General features: G+C 46.2%; 1 protein-coding gene across 3 annotated transcripts in view; it reads right to left on the reverse strand.

The window, feature by feature from the left end:
• Window positions 1-21,343, reverse strand: part of PAN2 (poly(A) specific ribonuclease subunit PAN2) — a 38,538-nt gene that overhangs the window by 14,660 nt on the left and 2,535 nt on the right. For all 3 annotated transcript variants that reach the window (XM_079966344.1, XM_079966345.1, XM_079966346.1), the window contains exons 2-17: window positions 20,265-20,547; window positions 19,610-19,779; window positions 18,958-19,078; window positions 17,313-17,390; window positions 16,061-16,328; window positions 14,947-15,289; window positions 12,894-12,990; window positions 11,035-11,154; window positions 9,841-9,960; window positions 9,624-9,752; window positions 7,275-7,474; window positions 4,299-4,441; window positions 3,386-3,489; window positions 2,663-2,761; window positions 1,066-1,142; window positions 127-268 (exon numbers count right to left, since the gene is read on the reverse strand). In XM_079966344.1, the coding sequence (XP_079822470.1) occupies window positions 127-268; window positions 1,066-1,142; window positions 2,663-2,761; window positions 3,386-3,489; window positions 4,299-4,441; window positions 7,275-7,474; window positions 9,624-9,752; window positions 9,841-9,960; window positions 11,035-11,154; window positions 12,894-12,990; window positions 14,947-15,289; window positions 16,061-16,328; window positions 17,313-17,390; window positions 18,958-19,078; window positions 19,610-19,779; window positions 20,265-20,534 (2,481 nt within the window). In that variant the 5' untranslated portion in view covers window positions 20,535-20,547. The remainder of the gene's footprint in view (window positions 1-126; window positions 269-1,065; window positions 1,143-2,662; window positions 2,762-3,385; window positions 3,490-4,298; window positions 4,442-7,274; window positions 7,475-9,623; window positions 9,753-9,840; window positions 9,961-11,034; window positions 11,155-12,893; window positions 12,991-14,946; window positions 15,290-16,060; window positions 16,329-17,312; window positions 17,391-18,957; window positions 19,079-19,609; window positions 19,780-20,264; window positions 20,548-21,343) is intronic.

Genomic DNA, 21,343 nt, shown 5'->3' on the forward strand with positions numbered 1-21,343 from the left:
ATGCCACGGCACACCTAGAGAGGCTGCCCTTAATTGTATCAAAGTGAGCACTGCACAGAATTCCTGAGAAAGCATTTAGAAACCAGGCACTATGGGGCGACTTTCTTGCCAGAAGTGATGACGTACTTCTGTGCTTTCATCCCAGTTGTAAACCTCCAGCTCCTTGTTCTTGGAGAGCTTCATCTTGATAGAATAAGGAATCCAGATGTTCTTCAGCTCTTCAATGGCGGTATAAGAATGCCCTCCCTCTGCCATTCCCAATTCGTTCCTGGAAGGCAAGAAAACACACAAACAGGAGGATTCGTACAATACAATGCAGTCTGAACTTTTCTGCAAGTTGTTTATCATCATCAATCTTTATTACGGTCCAGAGACCCAACAAATCATTACAAAGCAATGCACAAGTTGTTTATACAGAATTCTAGATACCCTAAATATGATGTTCCATGTTTCCCAATCTGTACTGTCATTGTTATTTTACTGCTGCAGTTTTCTGCTCTGTGCCCTTTCTCCTGCATAACGTAGTATAAACAAAACGGAGGTAGACATATCGCCTTTCAACTGTTAAAAAAAAATCGCTAAAGGAAGGGTAAAAACACAAGTAGTATTGAATTGGTAAAAGTAAAGGGACCCCTGACCATTAGGTCCAGTCGTGGCCGACTCTGGGGTTGCGGCACTCATCTCGCTTTATTGGCCGAGGGAGCCGGCATGCAGCTTCCGGGTCATACGGCCAGCATGACTAAGCCGCTTCTGGCAAACCAGAGCAGCGCATGGAAACGCCATTTACCTTCCCGCTGGAGCGGTACCTATTTATCTACTTGCACTTTGACGTGCTTTCAAATTGCTAGGTTGGCAGGAGATGGGACTGAGAAACGGGAGCTCACCCCGTCACAGGGATTTGAACCGCTGACCTTCTGATCGGCAAGTCTTAGGCTCTGTGGTTTAACCCACAGCACCACCCGCGTCCCTTGACTGAATTGGAGAGAACAAAAAAAAGAAGGCTTTTCTAGACAAAAAAAGTAGAGTTTTTATTCTAGGAAGCACACCTAGATGATAAATGCTTACCATTCCCCAACAGGTATTTCTCTACTTTGGGGGAGTTCCAGACCACCTTTCTTCATCATCAACTTCTTAAAGGCATACTGAAAATAAAAGGTAAACTAGAAGTAGAAACATCTCTTTTCTCTCTATATATTTTAATGTCTCCAAAAATATTCCAAAACAATTATTACTGTATCCAATTTCTTCTTCAACAAACTTTCTTCCTGACTTCCTACCCCTCCTTTCCTGATGTTTGTTTTTTACTTCTTTTTATTAGCTGTTTCACAACACATATGTTTTATCTCAGCTTCCTCGTCGTTAGTTCTTTCAGTAATTCACTGCTTATATTTCAAAGATCTCAATAAACGTACAGTCAAATGCCGAGTGATTTCACTTAACTCAAAACCCTGATTACCTCCTCATGCCAGTTCCAGGAGCGAGTCAAGATGAGGGGCCAGGTGGAATGTTAAAAAAAGGTAAAGGACCCCTGAACGACTCTGGGGTTGTGGGGCTCATCTCGCTTTACTGGCTGAGGGAGCCAACGTTTGTCCGCAGACAGTTTTTCCGGGTCATGTGGCCAGCATGACTAAGCCACTTCTGGCGAAACCAGAGCAGCGCACGGAAACGCCATTTACCTCCCCTTCGGAGTGGTACCTATTTATCTACTTGCACTTTGACGTGCTTTCGAACTGCTAGGTTGGCAGGAGCTGGGATCATACAACAGGAGCTCACCCCTTCATGGGGATTTGAACTGCCAACCTTCTGATCGGTAAGCCCAAGAGACTCAGTGGTTTAGACCACAGCGCCACCCGCATCCCTAGGTAAAATGTTATACTGTGCCAAATAGAAGGTAGGTAAAAGGCAAAAGACCCCTGGATGGTTAAATCCAGTCAAAGGTAACATTGGGGTTGTGGCGCTCATCTCACTTTTCAGGCCAAGGGAGCCACTGTTTGTCCACAGACAGCCTTCTGGGTTAAGTGGCCAGCATAACTAAACTGCTACTGGTTCAACGGAACGCTGTGATGGAAGCCAGAGTGCACAGAAAAAGCTGTTTACCTTTCCGCTGGAGCAGTACCTATTTATCTACTTGAACTGGTGTGCTTTCAAACTGCTAGGCTGGCAGGAGCTGGGACAGAGCAACGGGAGCTCACCCCGTCGTGGGGATTGGAACCGCTGACCTTCTGATCAGCAAACCCAAGAGGCTCAGTGGTTTAGACCACAGCGCCAACCCACTCACCGCGCACATCTGCCCTGCCTCCAAAACCTCTGGCCATTCACATGGGGTTTCACATCTGAACAAGGGCCCAAGAGGATATTCTCAGATTGTGAGGTCCATTTCCCAAATCTTATTTTGGAAACAGACAACCTTGACATGAGCTTGCATGTGTTGGATTGTCTGCACATACACCTTATTTGAACAACCAGTGAGGTTGGGAGTTGGCATTGCTGGTTGGCAGGTGTGTGTGTGTGTGTGTGTGTGTGTGTACAGTGCACTCTTGCTCCTGCTCCCCCACAGTAGACAGGGAAGCAATCAAAGTATTGAGTGATCTGGTTTAAGGGTGCCCTCGAAAGGCAACTGAATGGAAACCGAAAAGAAAAAGAAAAAGGCACTCTCCTATACCTCTGCCTGCATCTTCCAGAATTCTGCCTCCTTGGAGCTGTTTACTTCACAGTTAATGACCAAAACATCAGGCAGGCAGCGGATGTTGCGGGTCTGGACCTTGAAGAGCAGAGAGAAGATGTGCAATGTAAGAGCAAGTGACACAGATTCATGCTTGGTACTACTGTTGCGGCTTTATTTTACAGCAGTGCTTCCCAAATTTGGGCCTCCAGCTGTTGCTGGGACTACAACTCCCATCATCCCTGACCTGCTAGCTTAGGATGATGGGAGTTGTAGTCCAACAACAGCTGGAGACCCAAGTTTGAGAAACACTGTTTTTGCAGTCACAAGGAATGCAAATTGATCTAATAATCTCTTGCTTTTTAACAGATGGCACCACCAGAGGTTTCCTAAGATGCCAATGGCTGAAGTGAGCGGAGATGAAATCATATTTACCCCCTAGAATTTCTTGCCCTGTCTGCGGTATCAGCTTAAGAATTTAAACTTTCCAGCATAAGTATGCTTTATCTGAGACCGTACTAGCTGGAGACCTGGAAACTGATAGAAACTTTGGGGTGGTCAGTTCTCTTATCAAGTGCCCTGCAGTGCTTGCGTTCTCAGGCCCATACTGGCTGATGCAGGCTTGCAAGACACATTAGATTCCCCTGTATCAATGCTGCAGCCCTGGTCCAGGTAGTCCATTCACACGGGCTTGCTCTATGCAACTGTCCCCTCCCCACTTACCGTGGGTTGGTATTTCTCGCAGTTTTCGCACCAGGCTTGGGTGTTCTGTTCCAGGCAGATGCTTCGCTTTAAGATCTGAGCAAATTCATAATCCTTGATTTTATCTTAAAAGGAGGGAAGGCAAAAAGGAGGGGATTTTAATTTCCAAAAAGATCCAATCAAGAAGTACCATATTTTTCGCTCTATAGGACGCACTTTTCCCCCTGCAAAAATGAAGGGGAAATGTGTGTGCATCCTATGGAGCGAATACAGGCTCCTTGGCTTCAGCGATAGCAACGCGAAGCCTCCAAAGCACAGAGGGAGAGCTCCCCCCACACTCCGGAGGCTCCGGGTTGCTTTCGCTGAAGCTGCCTGAAGCCCCCGGAGCGCAGGGAACTTCCGCTGCACTCTGGGGGCTTCAGGCAGCTATCCGCAAGCCTTCGGAGTGCAGCAGGAGTTCGTGCTGTGCTCCGAAGGCTTGCAGATTGCTGCCTGAAGCCTGGAGAGTGAGAGGGGTCGGTGCACACCTATCACTCTTGCTCTCCAGGCTTCGCTTCGCTGGAAGGGGCTCCATTTCTCCTCCCGCTTCGCTGAAGGGGCGCTGAGCAGAGAGGGGGAGAATTTTTTTTCCCCTGTTCTCCCCCTCCTATGGTCCGGTGCGTCCTATAGAGCGAAAAATACGGTAAAACTTAACCAGAAGAACGCAGAGGAAAACCCTAACCCTGCACCATTCTACAGATGCTCCTATCCTATTTTGAGAACCCTAGCCAGTGCCTTTCCAGGCAAGTTGTTCCAGCCCCGTAAGCTTACAAGAACCAACTGAAAGGCAACAAGCCCACACCTTCTGCCCCTGGTTTAAAGAATGAAACAATCCCCATTCCATTCAACTCTGTGCTTTTCCCACCCATGCACTCTCACCCCTTAAAAGTCATACCGTTGCTCTCAGGGTAGGACAACGTAAAGAGGAGTGTGGACGATACTCGGACAGTCTCTTTGCCACAGCGGCACATGCTGCAGTTCTCCACTTCGCAGCTGAAAAGCTGCCCGATGACCGAGTCCCCTGAAGATCCGAAGTTGCTAGAAAAGACAAGGCAAGATCAGCAGAGTGTCGGGTTCAGTATTTAGGAGGGGGGTGCTGAAACACCTCTGTCAGTTACTTCACAAGACAACAGCTTCCAAACATAGCTAAGTTGGGATTGTTGGGGCCTAACCATTTTCAGCTTTTCAGCCCAATCTTAATCCCTAGCCGGAATTAAGATTGCTGGAAGAAATATCAACAACCTCAGATATGCAGATGACACAACCTTGATGGCAGAAAGTGAGGAGGAATTAAAGAACCTTTTAATGAGGGTGAAAGAGGAGAGCGCAAAATATGGTCTGAAGCTCAACATCAAAAAACCAAAGATCATCACCACTGGGCCCATCACCTCCAGGCAAATAGAAGGGGAAGAAATGGAGGCAGTGAGAGATTTTACTTTCTTGGGCTCCATGATCACTGCAGATGGTGACAGCAGCCACGAAATTAAAAGACGCCTGCTTCTTGAGAGAAAAGCAATGACAAACCTAAACAGCATCTTAAGAAGCAGAGACATCACCTTGCCAACAAAGGTCCGTATAGTTAAAGCTATGGTTTTCCCAGTAGTGATGTATAGAAGTGAGAGCTGGACCAGAAAGAAGGCTGATCGCCGAAGAATTGATGCTTTTGAATTATGGTGCTGGAGGAGACTATTGAGAGTCCCATGGACTGCAAGCAGATCAAACCTATCCATTCTTAAGGAAATCAGCCCTGAGTGCTCACTGGAAGGACAGATCCTGAAGCTGAGGCTCCAATACTTTGGCCACCTCATGAGAAGAGAAGACTCACTGGAAAAGACCCTGATGTTGGGAAAGATGGAGGGCACAAGGAGAAGGGGACGACAGAGGATGAGATGGCTAGACAGTGTTCTCGAAGCTACCAGCATGAGTTTGACTAAACTGCGGGAGGCAGTAGAAGACAGAAGTGCCTGGTGTGCTCTGGTCCGTGGGGTCACGAAGAGTCGGACATGACTAAACTACTAAACGACAACAACCCTTTTCAGGCGGAAAACACAACCAAACAGGGAATGTGACAGTTGGTAGCAATCCCATGTAACCTGAGAAGAACAACGCTGCTGAATCAGACCAAGGGCCTAGCTAACCCAGTATCCTGCTTCCAACAGAGGCCAGCCAGAAGCCTCTGGGAAAGCTTGCAAACAGGACATGAGCGTAATAGCAATCTCCCTTGCAACTGACTTTCACGTTGCCACTAACTCTGAAAGCGGTGTGCAGTCATCGTCAGCATGAGCCAATCGTGCAGTGCTCTGTAGTTTGCCCATAGTTCAAATTCTGAACTTTAGAAAGCGGATGGCACTCCAACAGTGTCATGAAATTCTACTCAATATTGATTCAGAGTAGAATCCCAACGTATTGTTAGTAGAGTTAAAACTTAAAACGTTGCAGGATTCCCCCAAAATAGACCAGAGGCAATTGTATTTCATCCAGCAGAGCTTTACTGCTATTGACGCAAATGAGCATAATGCTCACAAATCCAATACATTCAGGATTGGCACCGTCCATAAGAAATCCAGTTGCTGCAGACTTTACTTTTTTATTTTAATGTATTTTTTATTAAAGATTTCTTGGTTTACAAAAGTATGTGCAATGTCTCTTTTTTCAAGTTACATTTTCTACAGATCAGTTTCATTTGTTGAGACATTAGTGTTACATTAGGAAGAAAAAAGGGAAAACTGACAATAACTTATAGTAAGTCTAAACCTTAAAACTAAGGATGCTATGTACAGAACACCACAACAGAAGGAAAAGAGATAGAAAGAAAAAGTGAAACCCAGGCTCCTTCCGGCCCTACTTTTATAGTCAGCATGACCTTGACAGAAAGAGATAAGAGAACCAGTTTAAGCCAGCTGTACTTAGCTTCTATGAAGGAATACAGTGGAACCTCAGGTTACGTACTGTCTTCCTTACGAACGTTTTGGGTAATGAGCTCTGCTAACCCAGAAGTAGGTCTCCTGGTAGAGAACTTTGCTCTGGGATGCGAGCAGAAGACACACGGTGGCACAGCGGCAGCGAGAGTCCCCATTAGTAAAAGCGCACCTCAGGTTAAGAACGGTTTTGGGTTAAGAGTGGATCTCCAGAACGAATTACAGGTACCACTGTAACCCAAACATGAACCTTCTGCTTGTTTCTTTCGCACACAGAAGCTTCCAGAACCCTCTTGAATTAATTAGAATAGGAAAGATCTCTACACAGTAGTTTAAGTCGGCATAACCCAGGTACACCCTCTGCGCATGTGTGCCTTACTTCTGTCACAGGTAGTCATGGCCTTCTCTCTCATGCATGGTTGATGGGAAGGCTGGTTTGGGGAGGAAAGTAGGGGAACACCCTTCTTCCTCTCAAACAGAATCGAAGGCTAGAGAGCCAACAGGAGGAATGAGGAGACACAGCTTTTGTGTCTACTGGAAAGGAGATTTCTGCCAGCTGGGGGAGAAGGGGATCAAAAGCAGAGGATGATACATGGGGTAAACCTCATCAGGGTGCTCAGCCATGACTTTGGCTGTGCTCACCTGCGTTAGGGCAGTGTTTCCCAACCTTTGGTCTCCAGCTGTTTTTGGACTACAACTCCCATCATCCCTAGCTAGCAAGACCAGTGGTCAGGGATGATGGGAATTGTAGTCCAAAAACAGCTGGAGACCAAAGGTTGGGAAACACTGCGTTAGGGCATAGTCTGTATCTGAGGTCAGAACAGGACAGACTGAAACAATTTGGAAATATACTTTAAACCAAGTTAGACCTAGGAGAGGAAGCAGAAGAAACAGGCATGCAGGTTCTCAAAGTTTCCAAGAGATTAAAAAAAAGGGGGGGACATGACCGTTACCTGCTGCCAATGCCTCGGTAAGCCTGAGGTCCCTCCTGCTCTTGAGTTTCCTGATGGAGCTGGGTCAGAATGAAGCGATTCCAGCTCTGAACCAAACGGCCTAGATTCACTTTCCCTGTAGCCTCGTCAGAGTCCGCCAAGATCAGCCCCAAAGCAGCTGCCTCCGGAATGGTGCGGAAGGCGCGGAGGAAGTTGCTGCCCTGAAATGAAGGAAACGGCCTTGTATTTTTTAAAAAATAAAATACTGGGTGCGCTCAAGCCCAGCCAAAACCCTGAAGAACTGAGCTCCAAAGTGTTCTTCTATTCCTCCTCACAGGCACGATAGGCTTGGAATGCATGTGAGCATGCGCACTCGCTCATGAACGTAAGAACAAAATGCAAGCTGGGCAAAGGAGGTGGGGGACTGAGTTGGGTGAGTGTCAAGAGGAATAGTAGCTCACAGATAATAGTGGCAGGCAGCTGTGCTGTTCTGACAGCTGCCACAGGGCAGGAGTAGCATGACATGATGAGCTCAAAGGCCTAACACACTCCCTCAGCCCAGGATAAGTCACTGTAGTCTGTTTGGGGACAAAGGCGTACTCATTTTTTTCTTTTGTTTCTATTTTTTGGTACCTTGGAAGTCGAACAGAACCCGTTCCGGAAGTCCATTCGACTTCCAAAATGTTTGGAAACCAAAGAGCGGCTTCTGATTGGCTCAAACACTCGTTTCCGGTTTTCGATCGTTTGGAAGCTGAAACGTACAAGTTCCAAGGCGTTTGGCAACCAAGGTACAACTGTAATCTCTTATTGAAAAGGTTTCAATAATAAAGAAATAAAGTGATGCAAATAAAAAAAATGAAAAACACAAAAATGTGAATATACGAATACATTCAATATATGAGAAAATACCCTAAAACCATACGTTCTTATATAAATTTGATATTATCCTAATACGTATGCAAATGTTAATAGCCTACTACACTTTGTATAAACATGTCCAACACAATGTCATATTTATCCAAAGTCTACATTTGTAAGCAGTCCATTCCTAAGTTGTGAGAGGCCTACTCAAGAGAAAGGGTATTGTACTTACGATTGGGGACTAGAGCCCGGAGCAGAAAATGACTATACAGAGGCACATTTTCTGATCAGCTCATAGAGTAAGGCTGGGGAGAAGGAGTCGGCAGTGCTTCTCAAATTCCTTCTAAAGTCTGGGGCAACCAGCCAAGGCCAGATGGGAACTTCTGGCAGGGTGTGTGAAGCACACTCCTTAGACCAGCCCCATTCAATTCTTTGAGAGAACCTAGGCGGGATAATTAACACCCCAATTGTGCTACAACCCCAAGGAGACCACAGCCCCATTTCTGCCACACAGCTCTGCAGCACAATAGATAGGAGCCAGCACGAAGGGAGCTGCTACTTTGGATGGCAGAGCTGCCCTGGGCTGTCCCCACATGCAAGTGGCCTGCACTTTAGCACAGCAGATGGAAGAGTGTGAGTCCCATTTCTGCCCCCAACAGTGCTCCACAGCTACGTACGTGTCTTGGCTGAGCCTCGGCCCAGCATACCTGAAGGAATGTCTCCACCCCCATCGTTCAGCCCGGACACTGAGGTCCAGCTCTGTGGGCCTTCTGGCAGTTCCCTCACTACGAGAAGTGAGGTTAGAGAACTAGGCAGAGGGCCTTCTTGGTAGTGGCGCCCGCCCCGTGGAATGCCCTCCCATCAAATGTGAAGGAAATAAATAACTATCTGACTTTTAGAAGACAACCCTGTTTAGGGAAGTTTTTTATGTTTGATGTTTTATCGTGTTTTTAATATTCTGTTGGGAGCTGGCCAGAGTGGCTGGGGAAACCCAGCCAGATGGGCAGGGTATAAATAAATTATTATTATTAATAATATCATCATCATCATCATCATCAATGGCTCATCCCAGGACAGGCAGCCCCTCCTTCCACCCACCTGTCTGCCCACATCTTTGCCAAGAAAAAAAAATACAGTGGTATCTCAGGTTACAGACGCTTCAGGTTACAGACGCTTCAGGTTACAGACTCCGCTAACCCAGAAATAGTGCTTCAGGTTAAGAACTTTGCTTCAGGATGTGAACAGAAATCGTGCTCCGGCAGTGCGGTGGCAGCAGGAGGCCCCATTAGCTAAAGTGGTGCTTCAGGTTAAGAACAGTTTCAGGTCAAGAACGGACCCCCGGAACGAATTAAGTACTTAACCCGAGGTACCACTGTAATGCTAATCGAGGCCTGCTTCAGTCTCTTAGGCTTTCCTGCCTATGACTCCGAATAGACATCTCTACTCCAAAAAGCATCCTGTGAAGGATGGAAGGATTCTGCACAGTGCCTTCCATTTGCCCATCTTTACCTGACAAGGGTCTCCTCTGGACAAATCCAGCATGTGGAAGAGAAAACCCAGCTCACAGCTCAGGCAGAACTCTTTCTGGCACAAGTGGTTCTGGACCAGGCAGCGCACCGGCTCTAGGAAATACAGGACCTGAAGAAAGGAAGATGGGTAGATGAGACCGAGGTTATCACAGGAAGGCGGAGGCAATGCATCACAGAGAAAGCAACTTTGCACCCACCTGGATCATGCAGTTGCAGTAGGAATTTGGAATATGAGGTTCTAGCCCGGCAAAGAGAGTCTTGTTGTAATGTTTGAAGTCAAAGTCCTCCAAGCCCAACTTGGAGTATTTAATTGTGACCTACATCAGGAAAGAAAATATAATTGTACAGCAAGGATATTGTTTACACGGGAGCACACACTTATTCGACACGCCAACATGAGGAAGAGAACCACAGCCCAAGTGAAACTGTTCAAAGGCCCTTTGTTTCTGGTACACCTGCACCTCCGCAAGGTACCTGCACGAGCTCATCCGATTCTCTCGAGATCTTAATCTGCCCAGAAGCCGAGATCGCAATGCAGATTTCAGGGCTGTTCTCATGTGACTCAAACCCACGAATGGAGGTAACGCAAAAGTCCCCATTCGCTTTTCTTGCTTCACAGATGGCAACATGAGGCAATCTGCCTCGCAAGGTTCAGGCTGTGCGCAAGACTTCTACCCACCCTGGTCTGGCAAGCTTTCATTTATGCTGGGACAGAATGGGAATTTATAAGGCTGGCTTCAAAGTGCATGGCCCTTTGTGCTGCCTTCTGGTGCCCCTAGAAAGCCAGTGTGGTGTAGTGGTTAAGAGTGGTAGTCTTGTAATCTGGGGAACCGGGTTCACGTCTCCGCTCCTCCACATGCAGCTGCTGGGTGACCTTGGGCCAGTCACACTTCTCTGAAGTCTCTCAGCCTCACTCACCTCACAGAGTGTTTGTTGTGGGGGAGGAAGGGAAAGGGGAATGTGAGCCGCTTTGAGACTCCTTAGGGTAGTGATAAAGCGGGATTCCAAATCCAAACTCTTGTTCTTCTTCCTAGTCACTTTTCTTCCTGAAAATGCTTTGCATCTCCCTCTGTAGATATGGGGCAGGCTTCAACTAAGAAGTCCCATCAGCAGAAGACCACCAGAAAGACTTCTACTTGTACAACAGGGTTTCCCCCCCACTCACCTCATGTGCCCCATAAAATTAGCTCAATGGGGTCGGGAGAACCCCTGGAACAGAATGCAGGGGAAGAAGAGGGGGAATTGTTCTGTCTGTAAGCTGAAATGCTTGCCCTGACGAAAAGATCGACGTAGTACAATGCTGAATTCCTTCCATTATATATCAAATATACATTCGTTCATACCTTCCTCTGCAAAATATCCAACACCCTGGCAAGTGTTTAAACACAGACCTTCCTGTATTTCTTTGCCACCATGTAGATATGCGGTTCCTCTTCCCGTCCAATGGGGGATTCAGGGACCTGGCTGAAATTATCAAACTCGTTGTCCAGCTCTTTCAGTCGATAGGGAATCTGAAAAAGACAGTGGGATGCCAATCCACAGAGCTTCTGCACTGTAACCTTTCCAATTTTGGACTTTCTAATATCAGAATGAGCTACCCTCAGATATCAGAAGAGATGTAGGAGCATGTGAAAAATACCGCATGTACCCTGTTTGAACCTAAAACACAAAGGAGCCTGGATAGCTCAGTTGCTTAGAGCGTGGTACCAATAATGCCAAGGTTGCAGGTTCGATCCCTGTATGGGGCAGCTGCATATTCCTGCATTGCAAGGGGTTCAACTGATCAGGGGTCAGCAAACTTTTCCAGCAGAGGTCCACTGTCCCTCAGACCTTGCAAGGGGGGGCAGACTATATTTTGGAAAAAAGAAATGAACAAATTCCTATGCCCCACAATTAACCCAGAAATGTATTTTAAATAAAAGCACACATTCTGCTCATGTAAAAACACCAGGCAGGCCCTACAAATAACCCAGAGATGCATTTTAAATAAAAGGACACATTCTACTCATGTAAAAACACGCTGATTCCCGGACCGTCCGGATTTAGAAGGCGATTAGGCCCGGATCCGGCCCCCGGGCCTTAGTTTGCCTACCCATGGACTAGATCAGGCACCCCCAACTTGCGGCCCTCCAGATGTTTTGGCTTACAACTCCCATGACCCCTAGCTAACAGGACCAGTGACCAGGGATTATGGGAACTGTAGTCCAAAACATCTGGAGGGCTGAAGGTTGGGGATGCCTGGAATAGATGATCCTTGGGATCGCTTCCAACTCTACAATTCTATGATCCTAAGGCTGCTACCTGGCTTTTTCTCACCATGTTGGCTCCAAAATGCACTTTCATGTAAGTGACACACAACAACACAACACAACACAACACAACACAACACAACACAACACAACACAACACATGGAGCTGCCTCTCACCCTATGAGGCAGAAGCAGATAGGCAATCAAAGTGTTAGCTGGCATCCACTTCTAAAGTAGCACACTTCTAAAGCAGCATTTTAAATTTCAGGTTATGTGAGGTTACAGGAAGTGCTGGTTCTTAAGCTAAGCTATAACCAGCAGGATCTACCTTCCTTAAAAAAAATCAAAAAATCAGCATATTCTGTGGCATTACAAATCTAAAGGAAACATATTCAGAATTCAGATGAAGAAATCAGTTCCCCAGCCACACCCTAAACCACAAGCCGTTCTGGAGTAAACAAGATATTTAACAATACATAGTTAAAGCTCTGGTTTTCCCAGTAGTGATGTATGGAAGTGAGAGCTGGACCAGAAAGAAGGCTGATCACCGAAAAATTGATGCTTTTAAATTATGGTGCTGGAGGAGACTCTTGAGAGTCCCATGGACTGCAAGCAGATCAAACCTCTCCATTCTGAAGGAAATCAGCCCTGAGTGCTCACTGGAAGGACAGATCCTGAAGCTGAGGCTCCAATACTTTGGCCACCTCGTGAGAAGAGAAAACTCCCTGGAAAAGACCCTGATGTTGAGAAAGATGGAGGGCATAAGGAGAAGGGGACGACAGAGGACGAGATGGTTGGACAGTGTTCTCGAAGCTACCAACATGAGTTTGACCAAACTGCGGGAGGCAGTGGAAGACAGGAGTGCCTGGCGTGCTCTGGTCCATGGGGTCACGAAGAGTCGGACACGACTAAATGACTAAACAACAAATAACCATCACCCAAGAAGTATAACTCTCAAGGTGTTCAACAGGCATGAAAGTGCCAGACAGCCAACTAGCTACCTGGTTTCGGAGCTTGTTCCTGGGGTTTGGAGCATATCCAATGAAGCCAACTTTCTTCATGGCACGAAGGATCTCTGGGTCAACCGCTGGGGCTCGTCTACAAAACAAACTGTGGCTCAGACAATGCCTTCCAACCCCATTTGACAGTGAACTCCCCAAAGCAGCGAGGCAAGCTTCCCAAAGAGATGCAGCCATTTATTTGGGGAGCTGTGGGATCCCAGGGACCGCGCCCAGATACTGGAAGAATTAAAAATCCCCTACCTCTATTACTGGATGCAATGTTACCAGACTCTGAAAGGAATCTTATGTCCCTCCCAGGATACCCAGAGTGAATTAAAAGAATATTTAAAGAGGGGTAAATACAGAATAAGTGGGACGCGGGTGGCGCTGTGGTCTAAACCACAGAGCCATGAGTGCCGCAACCCCAGAGTTGTCCGTGACTGGACCTAATGGTCAGGGGTCCCTTTACCTTTTCAAATACAGAATAACATGCAACGTCTATACAGTGGGACCTTGGTTCCTGAACATCTTTGTTGCCGAACAAATCAGCTCCCAAACGCTGCAAACCAGGAAGTGTTCCAGTTTGAGAATGTTTTTTGGAAGCCGAACATCCGACATGGCTTCTGCCTGAGTGCAGGAAGCTCCTGCAGCCAATCGGAAGCTGTGCCTTGGTTTTCGAACGGTTTTGGGAGTCGAACGGACTCCCGGAACAGATTATGTTTGAGAATCAAGGTAGCACTGTAATGTAAAAGAACAAAGTACCGTATTTTTCGCTCCATAAGGCGCACTTAGTTTTTAGAGGGGGAAATCAAGGGAAAAAATATTATTTCCCCCCTCAGCCTCAAGGAGCAGCTTCTTGGGGCTGCTGGGGGAAGCCCGGTCCCCCCCCCCTCCAGCCCTAAAGAGCAAAGAAACCAAGACAGTGAGCAGGATCCATCCCGCTCGCTGTCTTGGCTTCCTCTTTAGCTGTGCACAACCTCTCCGGCCGGGAGAGGCTGCACGCAGCTATAGCAATTTCCCCACGTCCCGCAAAAGCGCACAGGAGCCTTGCACCCTTTAAGGAGCATGGCTCCTGCGGGCTATTCTACGAGGAGGTAGAAGAGACTGACTGGCCGCGTCAGTCCCTTCTCCCTCCTGGGGAAAAGCCCCCAAGAGCCGCGCAGAGCTTGTGTGCGGCTCTTGGGGGCTTTTCCTGCCTGCCTGCCTCCCCCCTACATTCGCTTCATAAGATGCACACACATTTCCCCTTACTTTTTAGGAGGGAAAAAGTGCATCTTATGGAGTGAAAAATACGGTACAGTGGTGCCCCGCAAGACGAACGCCTCGCAAGACGGAAAACCCGCTAGACGAAAGGGTTTTCCGTTTTGGAGGCGCTTCGCAAAACGAATTTCCCTATGGGCTTGCTTCGCAAGACGAAAATGTCTTGCGAGTTCCTGCGGGGTTTTTTCCCTCCCCCCCTCCCTTTTCCTAAGCCCTAAGCCGCTTATCAGCTGATCCGCTAAGCCGCTTATCAGCTGATCCGCTAAAAGCCGCTAAACCGCTAAACGCGCTAATCTGCTAAGCTGTCAATGGGCTTGCTTCGCAAGACGAAAAAACCGCTATACGAAGAGCCTCACGGAACGGATTAATTTCGTCTTGCGAGGCACCACTGTAATAAAATTACAGCCCGATATCAACAAGGAGCAGATTAGAAGAAAGGAAGCCACCAAGAACTCTCAAACCTCCACCCAAGAAAGTGGGGGTGGGGAACCTTTCGCAGCCTGAGAACTTCCAGGGTCCACATGATGGTGGTGGGAGGGGCAAGCGGTAAAAGTGGGCAGAGAAACAAATGTGAATTTTACCTTTGTACAGAAGGCTAGTTTCTGCACACACGCCTCTCTATTGCCCATCTAGGCAAGAGGCATTATTAGAGCTCAAGGACACATCACAGCCAGACAAAAAGAGTACTGAGGGCCAGACAGAGGCCCTCATTTGGCCCCCAGTTCTGAGGTTCCCCACCCCTAGACCCTAAAGGTCTGTACTTCTCTCCAGATTTCCTATTCTAAAGAACTACCTGGGAGCAGGGGCAGAGTTAGAAACCGGCCAATCTGACAACAGGGACTCGGTGGTCAGCGGCACAGGTATAAGCGACAGAGGCATGAGATCCTGGTTCCAGTCAAGGTGGGGTAAGGTGTCCACAATGCAAGGCAAAGCGAAGTCAGTCTCCCGGGAGTAGGCATTGAAGGTGATCTCGGGCGAGTCAGTCCACAGGTGGACACAGCCCTCGGAGTCTCCAAAAACCATGGCTTGTTTGCTGGCAGACACATCAAAGCTCATGATCAGCTGGCCCACGGTATTGACGTGGAAGATGTCGGCCGGATTGGCCAATCCGGTGGGTTCGCAGAACTGACACTGACCTAGAAAGGAAGAGCAAATCACGAATTTTAATAGCCAAAAAGTGGAAAACGCAAGAATTACCAACTGTGGAAGATTGGCAGATGGAGATGATGGACTTTATGGAGCTAGCTGACCTTACCGGAAGGATCCGCAACCAGAAAGAAGAGGAATATCAAGAAGATTGGAAGAAATTTAAAGACTATTTGAATAAATATTGTAATGTTAAAAATTAGAAGTCACTTGAAAGTACCAAACAGGCTTAGGATTAAATTAGTAGTTAAACAAATGAGATTTAGAATGTTAAGAAAAGTTAAGAAATCTGATTATAATTGGAATATTGTTTTTGAATAATGATATTGGAAAACTGTTACATTCAGATACAAGGAAATTCAGATGGGAGGGACTAGAGGAAGTCAAATGATATGTTTATGAGATTGGAAGTTTAATTAATTAACTAATCTGTGTTGTTTATGTGTTATATTTTCTGTTTTTATTCATTTTACTAGTTTTATTTGTTTTTTATTTTTGTACTTGTTTTACAGTATGTGCTATATTTGTATGAAACTTAATAAAAATTATTGGGGGAAAAGAAAAAAAAGAAAGGAAGAGCAAATCAGATGTGTGGTTTCTCTGCAGGTCTCTTAATGCAAACTGTCCCGAGCTTGACTCGATTCGTCACACTGTGGGCATCTCTTGAAGGTGGCTAGATTCAAACAGGACAGGACTCTGAAGTCCCAGCACATCCAAAGCAGAAGGTGAGGCAATGTGGCCTCTGTGGTCTAGCTACCTACCTGTCTGGGAGATGATGGCAAGGCGAGATGTGTACGTAGGAATGAACTTCAGAAACAGAGGGTCAATGTGGACCTGCAGAGGTGTGATGGCTCTCAGCATGCGCAGGTCATACACCTTGAGGAAGCGATCGCAGGCTAGGCCATTCATTCGGCTGGAGAAGCCACAGGTCACCAGCAGGTTGCCGTGGACATCAAAATCTGACAGACTACCGGAGTAGGCATCAAACTCATGCTCCACAGCAAAAGTGCGGAGATCACGCAAGGAAACCTAAGGAAGGAACAGAAGACACCCTAATATATCTGATTTAAAAGAAGCACCACGAGAGAACAATGGAATAGAATGGCGTCGAGTGAATTAACTGGGCATTTTTCTCTCTGTGTTCCTCCTGTAAAGTCAGAGACCTCCTTTGTACATAACTCAGGTGCTGCACATGGCACAAATACAGTGGTACCTCGGGTTACATACGCTTCAGGTTACATACGCTTCAGGTTACACACTCCGCTAACCCAGAAATAGTGCTTCAGGTTAAGAACTTTGCTTCAGGATAAGAGCAGAAATTGGGCTCCAGCGGCACGGCGGCAGCAGGAGGCCCCATTAGCTAAAGTGGTGCTTCAGGTTAAGAACAGTTTCAGGTTAAGAACGGATTTCCGGAACGAATTAAGTACTTAACCCGAGGTACCACTGTACAGTCATACCTCGGGTTGAAGTAATGGAGCGCATTACTTCCGGGTTTTGCCGCTCGCGCATGTGCAGACGGTCGAAATGACATCACGCGCATGCGCGGAAGAGGCGAATCACGACCCACACATGCGGGTTGTGTTCCCTTCAGGATGCGAATGGGGCTCTGGAACGGATCCCGTTCGCATCCAGAGGTACCACTGTAAGCCATAGTATGACTTGTCATGTTGTTTGAAGCCAGAATGTGGTTTGTCAACTGCAAAAACCAGTCAGTCCTACTTGCGGAATAAAAGCTGCTCCCCAAGTTCAAATATAACAATCAGACTCTGTGTGAAGTGTAACCCGTACAGATTCCTACTCATTAAAAAAAATGTTAAAAAATACTCCAAGCCCAAATTCACCCCGTCAAACCAACATATGTGGAAAGTTTGGCACTGGAATGTCTTGCTTCAATTTTAAAGGGAAAAAGAACTGATTTTCATAAGGCACAAGCTCTCACTGTGTTACTGGAGTGCCTGTAGCTCTCAAACATTTGTGGGGGGGGGGCAGTGATGATAAGATGCTCAGTGTTACCTTTCCTGATGTGTGGCCACAGAAGAAGAAACGGTTTGACTGTCTCATGATAGTGACTCCAGGCACTTCCACTGTGTACTATAATAGAGATATAAAAAGTGGGATTAAGATCTGGACAGAGGCAAAGCAGACCACTATAAATATACAGATGCTACATGATTCAGGGGGAAAGGGTAGAACTGCCAAGTGGTGAATTGCTATTATTTCCCACGCAGCACCAAAGGAAGAAATAAGTTTGCTTAAAAAACAAAACAACCTGAATGACAATATAAGGAAAAATAAAAATAATTCAGTGGCAATGCCTTTGAACGGACATCTGTTTGCAAAAATAAAACATGGCATGCAGCCTTCTTCTATCATAAGATTAAGGATACAATAAAAAAAATGAGGTCCAGCTCTAAGGGCCTTCTAGCAGTTCCCTCACAGTGAGCAGTGAAGCTACAGAGATCCAAACAGAGGGCCTTCTTGGTAGTGGCACCCAGCCTGTGGAATACTCTCTCATCAGATGTCAAAGAAATAAACAATTACACGACTTTCCGAAGACATCTGAAGGCAGTCCTGTATTGGGAAGTTTTTAATGCTTGATGTCCAACTGTGTTTTTATATCACGTTGGAAGTTGCCCAGAATTGCTGGGGCAACCCAATCAGATGGGTGAGGAATAAGTAACAAAATGTTGTTGTTATTATAGCACTACATACAAACAAGATCAATAAATGTGTCCGTATCTTTCTATCCATCTATTGATCCAGTACATCCAGATAATACTATGGAAAGGTTCTACAATTTTTGTTACAGAAAAAAACTTACATTACTTTCATACACACCATTATGCTGAGAAGCACCACTTTTAAAAAATGATATTATTAGGGAAACCTATAGATGTGTTGCAACATTTTTTTCCTGAAGAATTAAAAAAATGGGAAAGTTAATATCTTTTCATGAGGTCAGAAAAAGGAATGTTGACATTTCACTTTCTGTTTGAACTTTCAAGCTTTTGGCTTCAACCCATTACTTTTATGTTAAATCAAAATTCTGGTGACAAAAACATTATTATTATATCTCCAAAGCATCTCTTTAGGTTGGGAGACAAAAATATTTTGGACTGGCGATAACAGGAGCCAAGCCTACTTGGATACATGATCACAACAAGGAACAAGATCTCCTCCTGCTGTTCTGCTCCAGAGTTGCAATTTGTTTAAGATTAAACCAGTCATTTTGTTATCCAGTGGAGATTCCTGTTCATCTTTGTGTAAGCTGAACATGACAAAACCTCAACATCTTTGGTTCTGGGTACAGTGGTGCCCCGCAAGACGAATGCCTCGCTAGACGAAAAACCCACTAGACGAAAGGGTTTTCTGTTTTTCGAGGCGCTTCGCAAGACGAATTTCCCTATGGGCTTGCTTTGCAAGACGAAAACGTCTTGCGAGTTTTTTCGCTCCCCCCCCCCCTTTCTCTAAGCTGCTAAACTGCTAATAGCCGCTTAGCCGCTAATAGCGCTAATCCGCTAATAGGGTTGCTTCGCAAGACGAAAAAACCACAAGACGAAGAGACTCGCGGAACGGATTCTTTTTGTCTTGCGAGGCACCACTGTAATCAGAATCAATGCAACGCATTAGGGTCAGATATGTGACAAGCATGTGTTACCTTTTGAGTTTCTTGGACTGTAGTGAGGTCTATCTCCATCACATGGCTGGTGAGCCCCCCAACAAGCAAGGTTCTGGGATCAGTCAGCAGTAGACTGTGCATGTCCTCACTCTCATCCATGCTAGAGCAGGAGAAAGAGGAACTGTGAGAACCAATGCTGACCTAGTATTTTCCATTCAGTCATTCCTACATGTGAGCTCACCAAGTAAATCAAAGTGACATCAGAATCTTGCATCATGAAACCTTGGGGGACCATTCCAGGAAAAAGGAGGTGGCTAAACTATATTGATGCAAATTTCCCCTCTAGAAGTCCTCAAGCAATAAATTTTATAAAGGAAGCAGGAAATGCTACATTGAAGCAAGTCCACATGCTTCATGAGGAGCAACAGGATATGACATCAAAGCCCTCTTCTCAAGCTTGCCCTGGAATATACCAAATAATTAAAGCCTGCAAATTGTGCACATCTCACACAGCTTCCCACACCAGATGTGTGACTGTAGATAGATAGTTTTCATAATATTCCTAAGGCTATAACTGGCATTCTTCCAAGTAAACTCTACACAGAGACCATAGACTGGGCAGGGACCGGAATGACTATCTCACAGCTTTCCAAAAACACTCAAACCACCACACCCAGCAGAAGGCACTTACAGGTAATCGAAGATTATAAGTCCCCCTCTGGACATATATTTGAGGTTGTTTTTGGTCAGGAAGAGTACCCCATTCTCTAGGCTCTGGATCTGTCGAATGTCATCACTACTATGCACCTGGAAGGAAGAGTAACGCTCCAGGGCTGGGCCGAAGAAAGAAGTGGCATGACCCTGAAAAAGAGGGAGGCAACTCAAGTCACCCTCACATCAGATCAGACCTGTAACATATCCTGCATGTAGCCAGCTCATTTTAATATTTATGAGACCTTCTGACTCCTTCATCTACTCCCCCCCCCAACCACAGTTTACCTTCTCAGCTGAACAAGTCATATTTCTGTTGAATATAACACTAAGCGTTACCATGGTTTGAAAGAGATAGGTGGATAACTTGTGTCTTTCCTAATAGTGCTGATCTCCTTGAGGACAGGATATACACTTAATTTTAAAAAGAAAGCTAGAATCCTTGGCATTCTAAACAGGAACCTACAAGAAAAGAAGAATCTTATAGGTGTGTGTAGCCTTCCTCAATGGAGCTGAAATCAGCTTACAGGAGTTTCTAAACAATCGTATCATTAATCCTAACCATCCTCAATGTATGATCCAGCATACTGTATAACTCTTCTGATCATCACTGACATGTAATGAGAATCCCTTACCCCATGGTTCCCAACCCAGAGCATTTCTTCATGTAGGTCAAAGTGTGAGAAGGAGACAGGAACGCCCACTTCAGAGACAACGGTGTGGAGCTCCGAGTACATGCCCTCCATGATATGCACTGAGTCAGGCACAGGGATGCCCTCCATTGGCACCCCTTCTGGATCCAGCTCCACATTCTGTAGTAGGCTAGCATTGAGGTGCGGATCCAGAGCAGGGTGCAGAGCAGGTACATACTCTGCGAGGGCTGGGTCAAGACCTTCAAAATTCATGGTGGAGGTTTACCTGTAAGGCAGAGAAAGGAATTCAAGAAGACAGATTCTTTCACTACCTGTGCAGCGCAAGCATGCTAGAGAAGTTAACATAATGCCTCCTATAAATACAAGCTCTAATACGGACCAAAGCGTAGGACAGTAACTGACAGATTGCAGCTTTCAAGATAAACATAAAGGTAAAGGTAAAGGACCCCTGATGGTTAAGTCCAGTTGTGAATGACTCTGGGGTTGCGGCGCTCATTTTGCTTTACTGGCCAAGGGAGCCGACGTTTGTCCGCAGACAGTTTTTCCAGGTCATGTGGCCAGCATGAATAAGCCACTTCTGGTGAAACCAGAGCAGCACATGGAAACGCCGTTTACCTTCCCGCCGGAGCGGCACCTATTTATCTACTTGCACTTTGACATGCTTTTGAACTGCTAGGTGGTCAGGAGCTGGGACCAAACAACGGGAGCTCACCCCATCGCAGGGATTCGAACCACTGACCTTCCGATCGGCAAGCCCTAGGCTCAGCGGTTTAGACCAAGCACCACATTGGAGCATAAAAATTGCTCCAATACAGCAATTCCTAAACTATTTGCTGTAACTGCTGCCCGAAACATTCTGTGCTGTGAAAAATATATTAATTTATTGCATCAACTGGGAACCAAAATATAAAATAAATAATAGTAATAGAGTGGTACCTCTGGATGCGAACGGGATCCGTTCCGGAGCCCTGTACGCATCCTGAAGCAAACGTAACACGCGACTGTGCGTACGCGGGTCACGTTTTGCCGCTTCCGTGCATGACGTCATTTTGAGCATCTGC

This window comes from Podarcis cretensis, assembly GCF_951804945.1.
Source record: "Podarcis cretensis genome assembly, chromosome: 2".
NCBI lineage: Eukaryota > Metazoa > Chordata > Lepidosauria > Squamata > Lacertidae > Podarcis > Podarcis cretensis.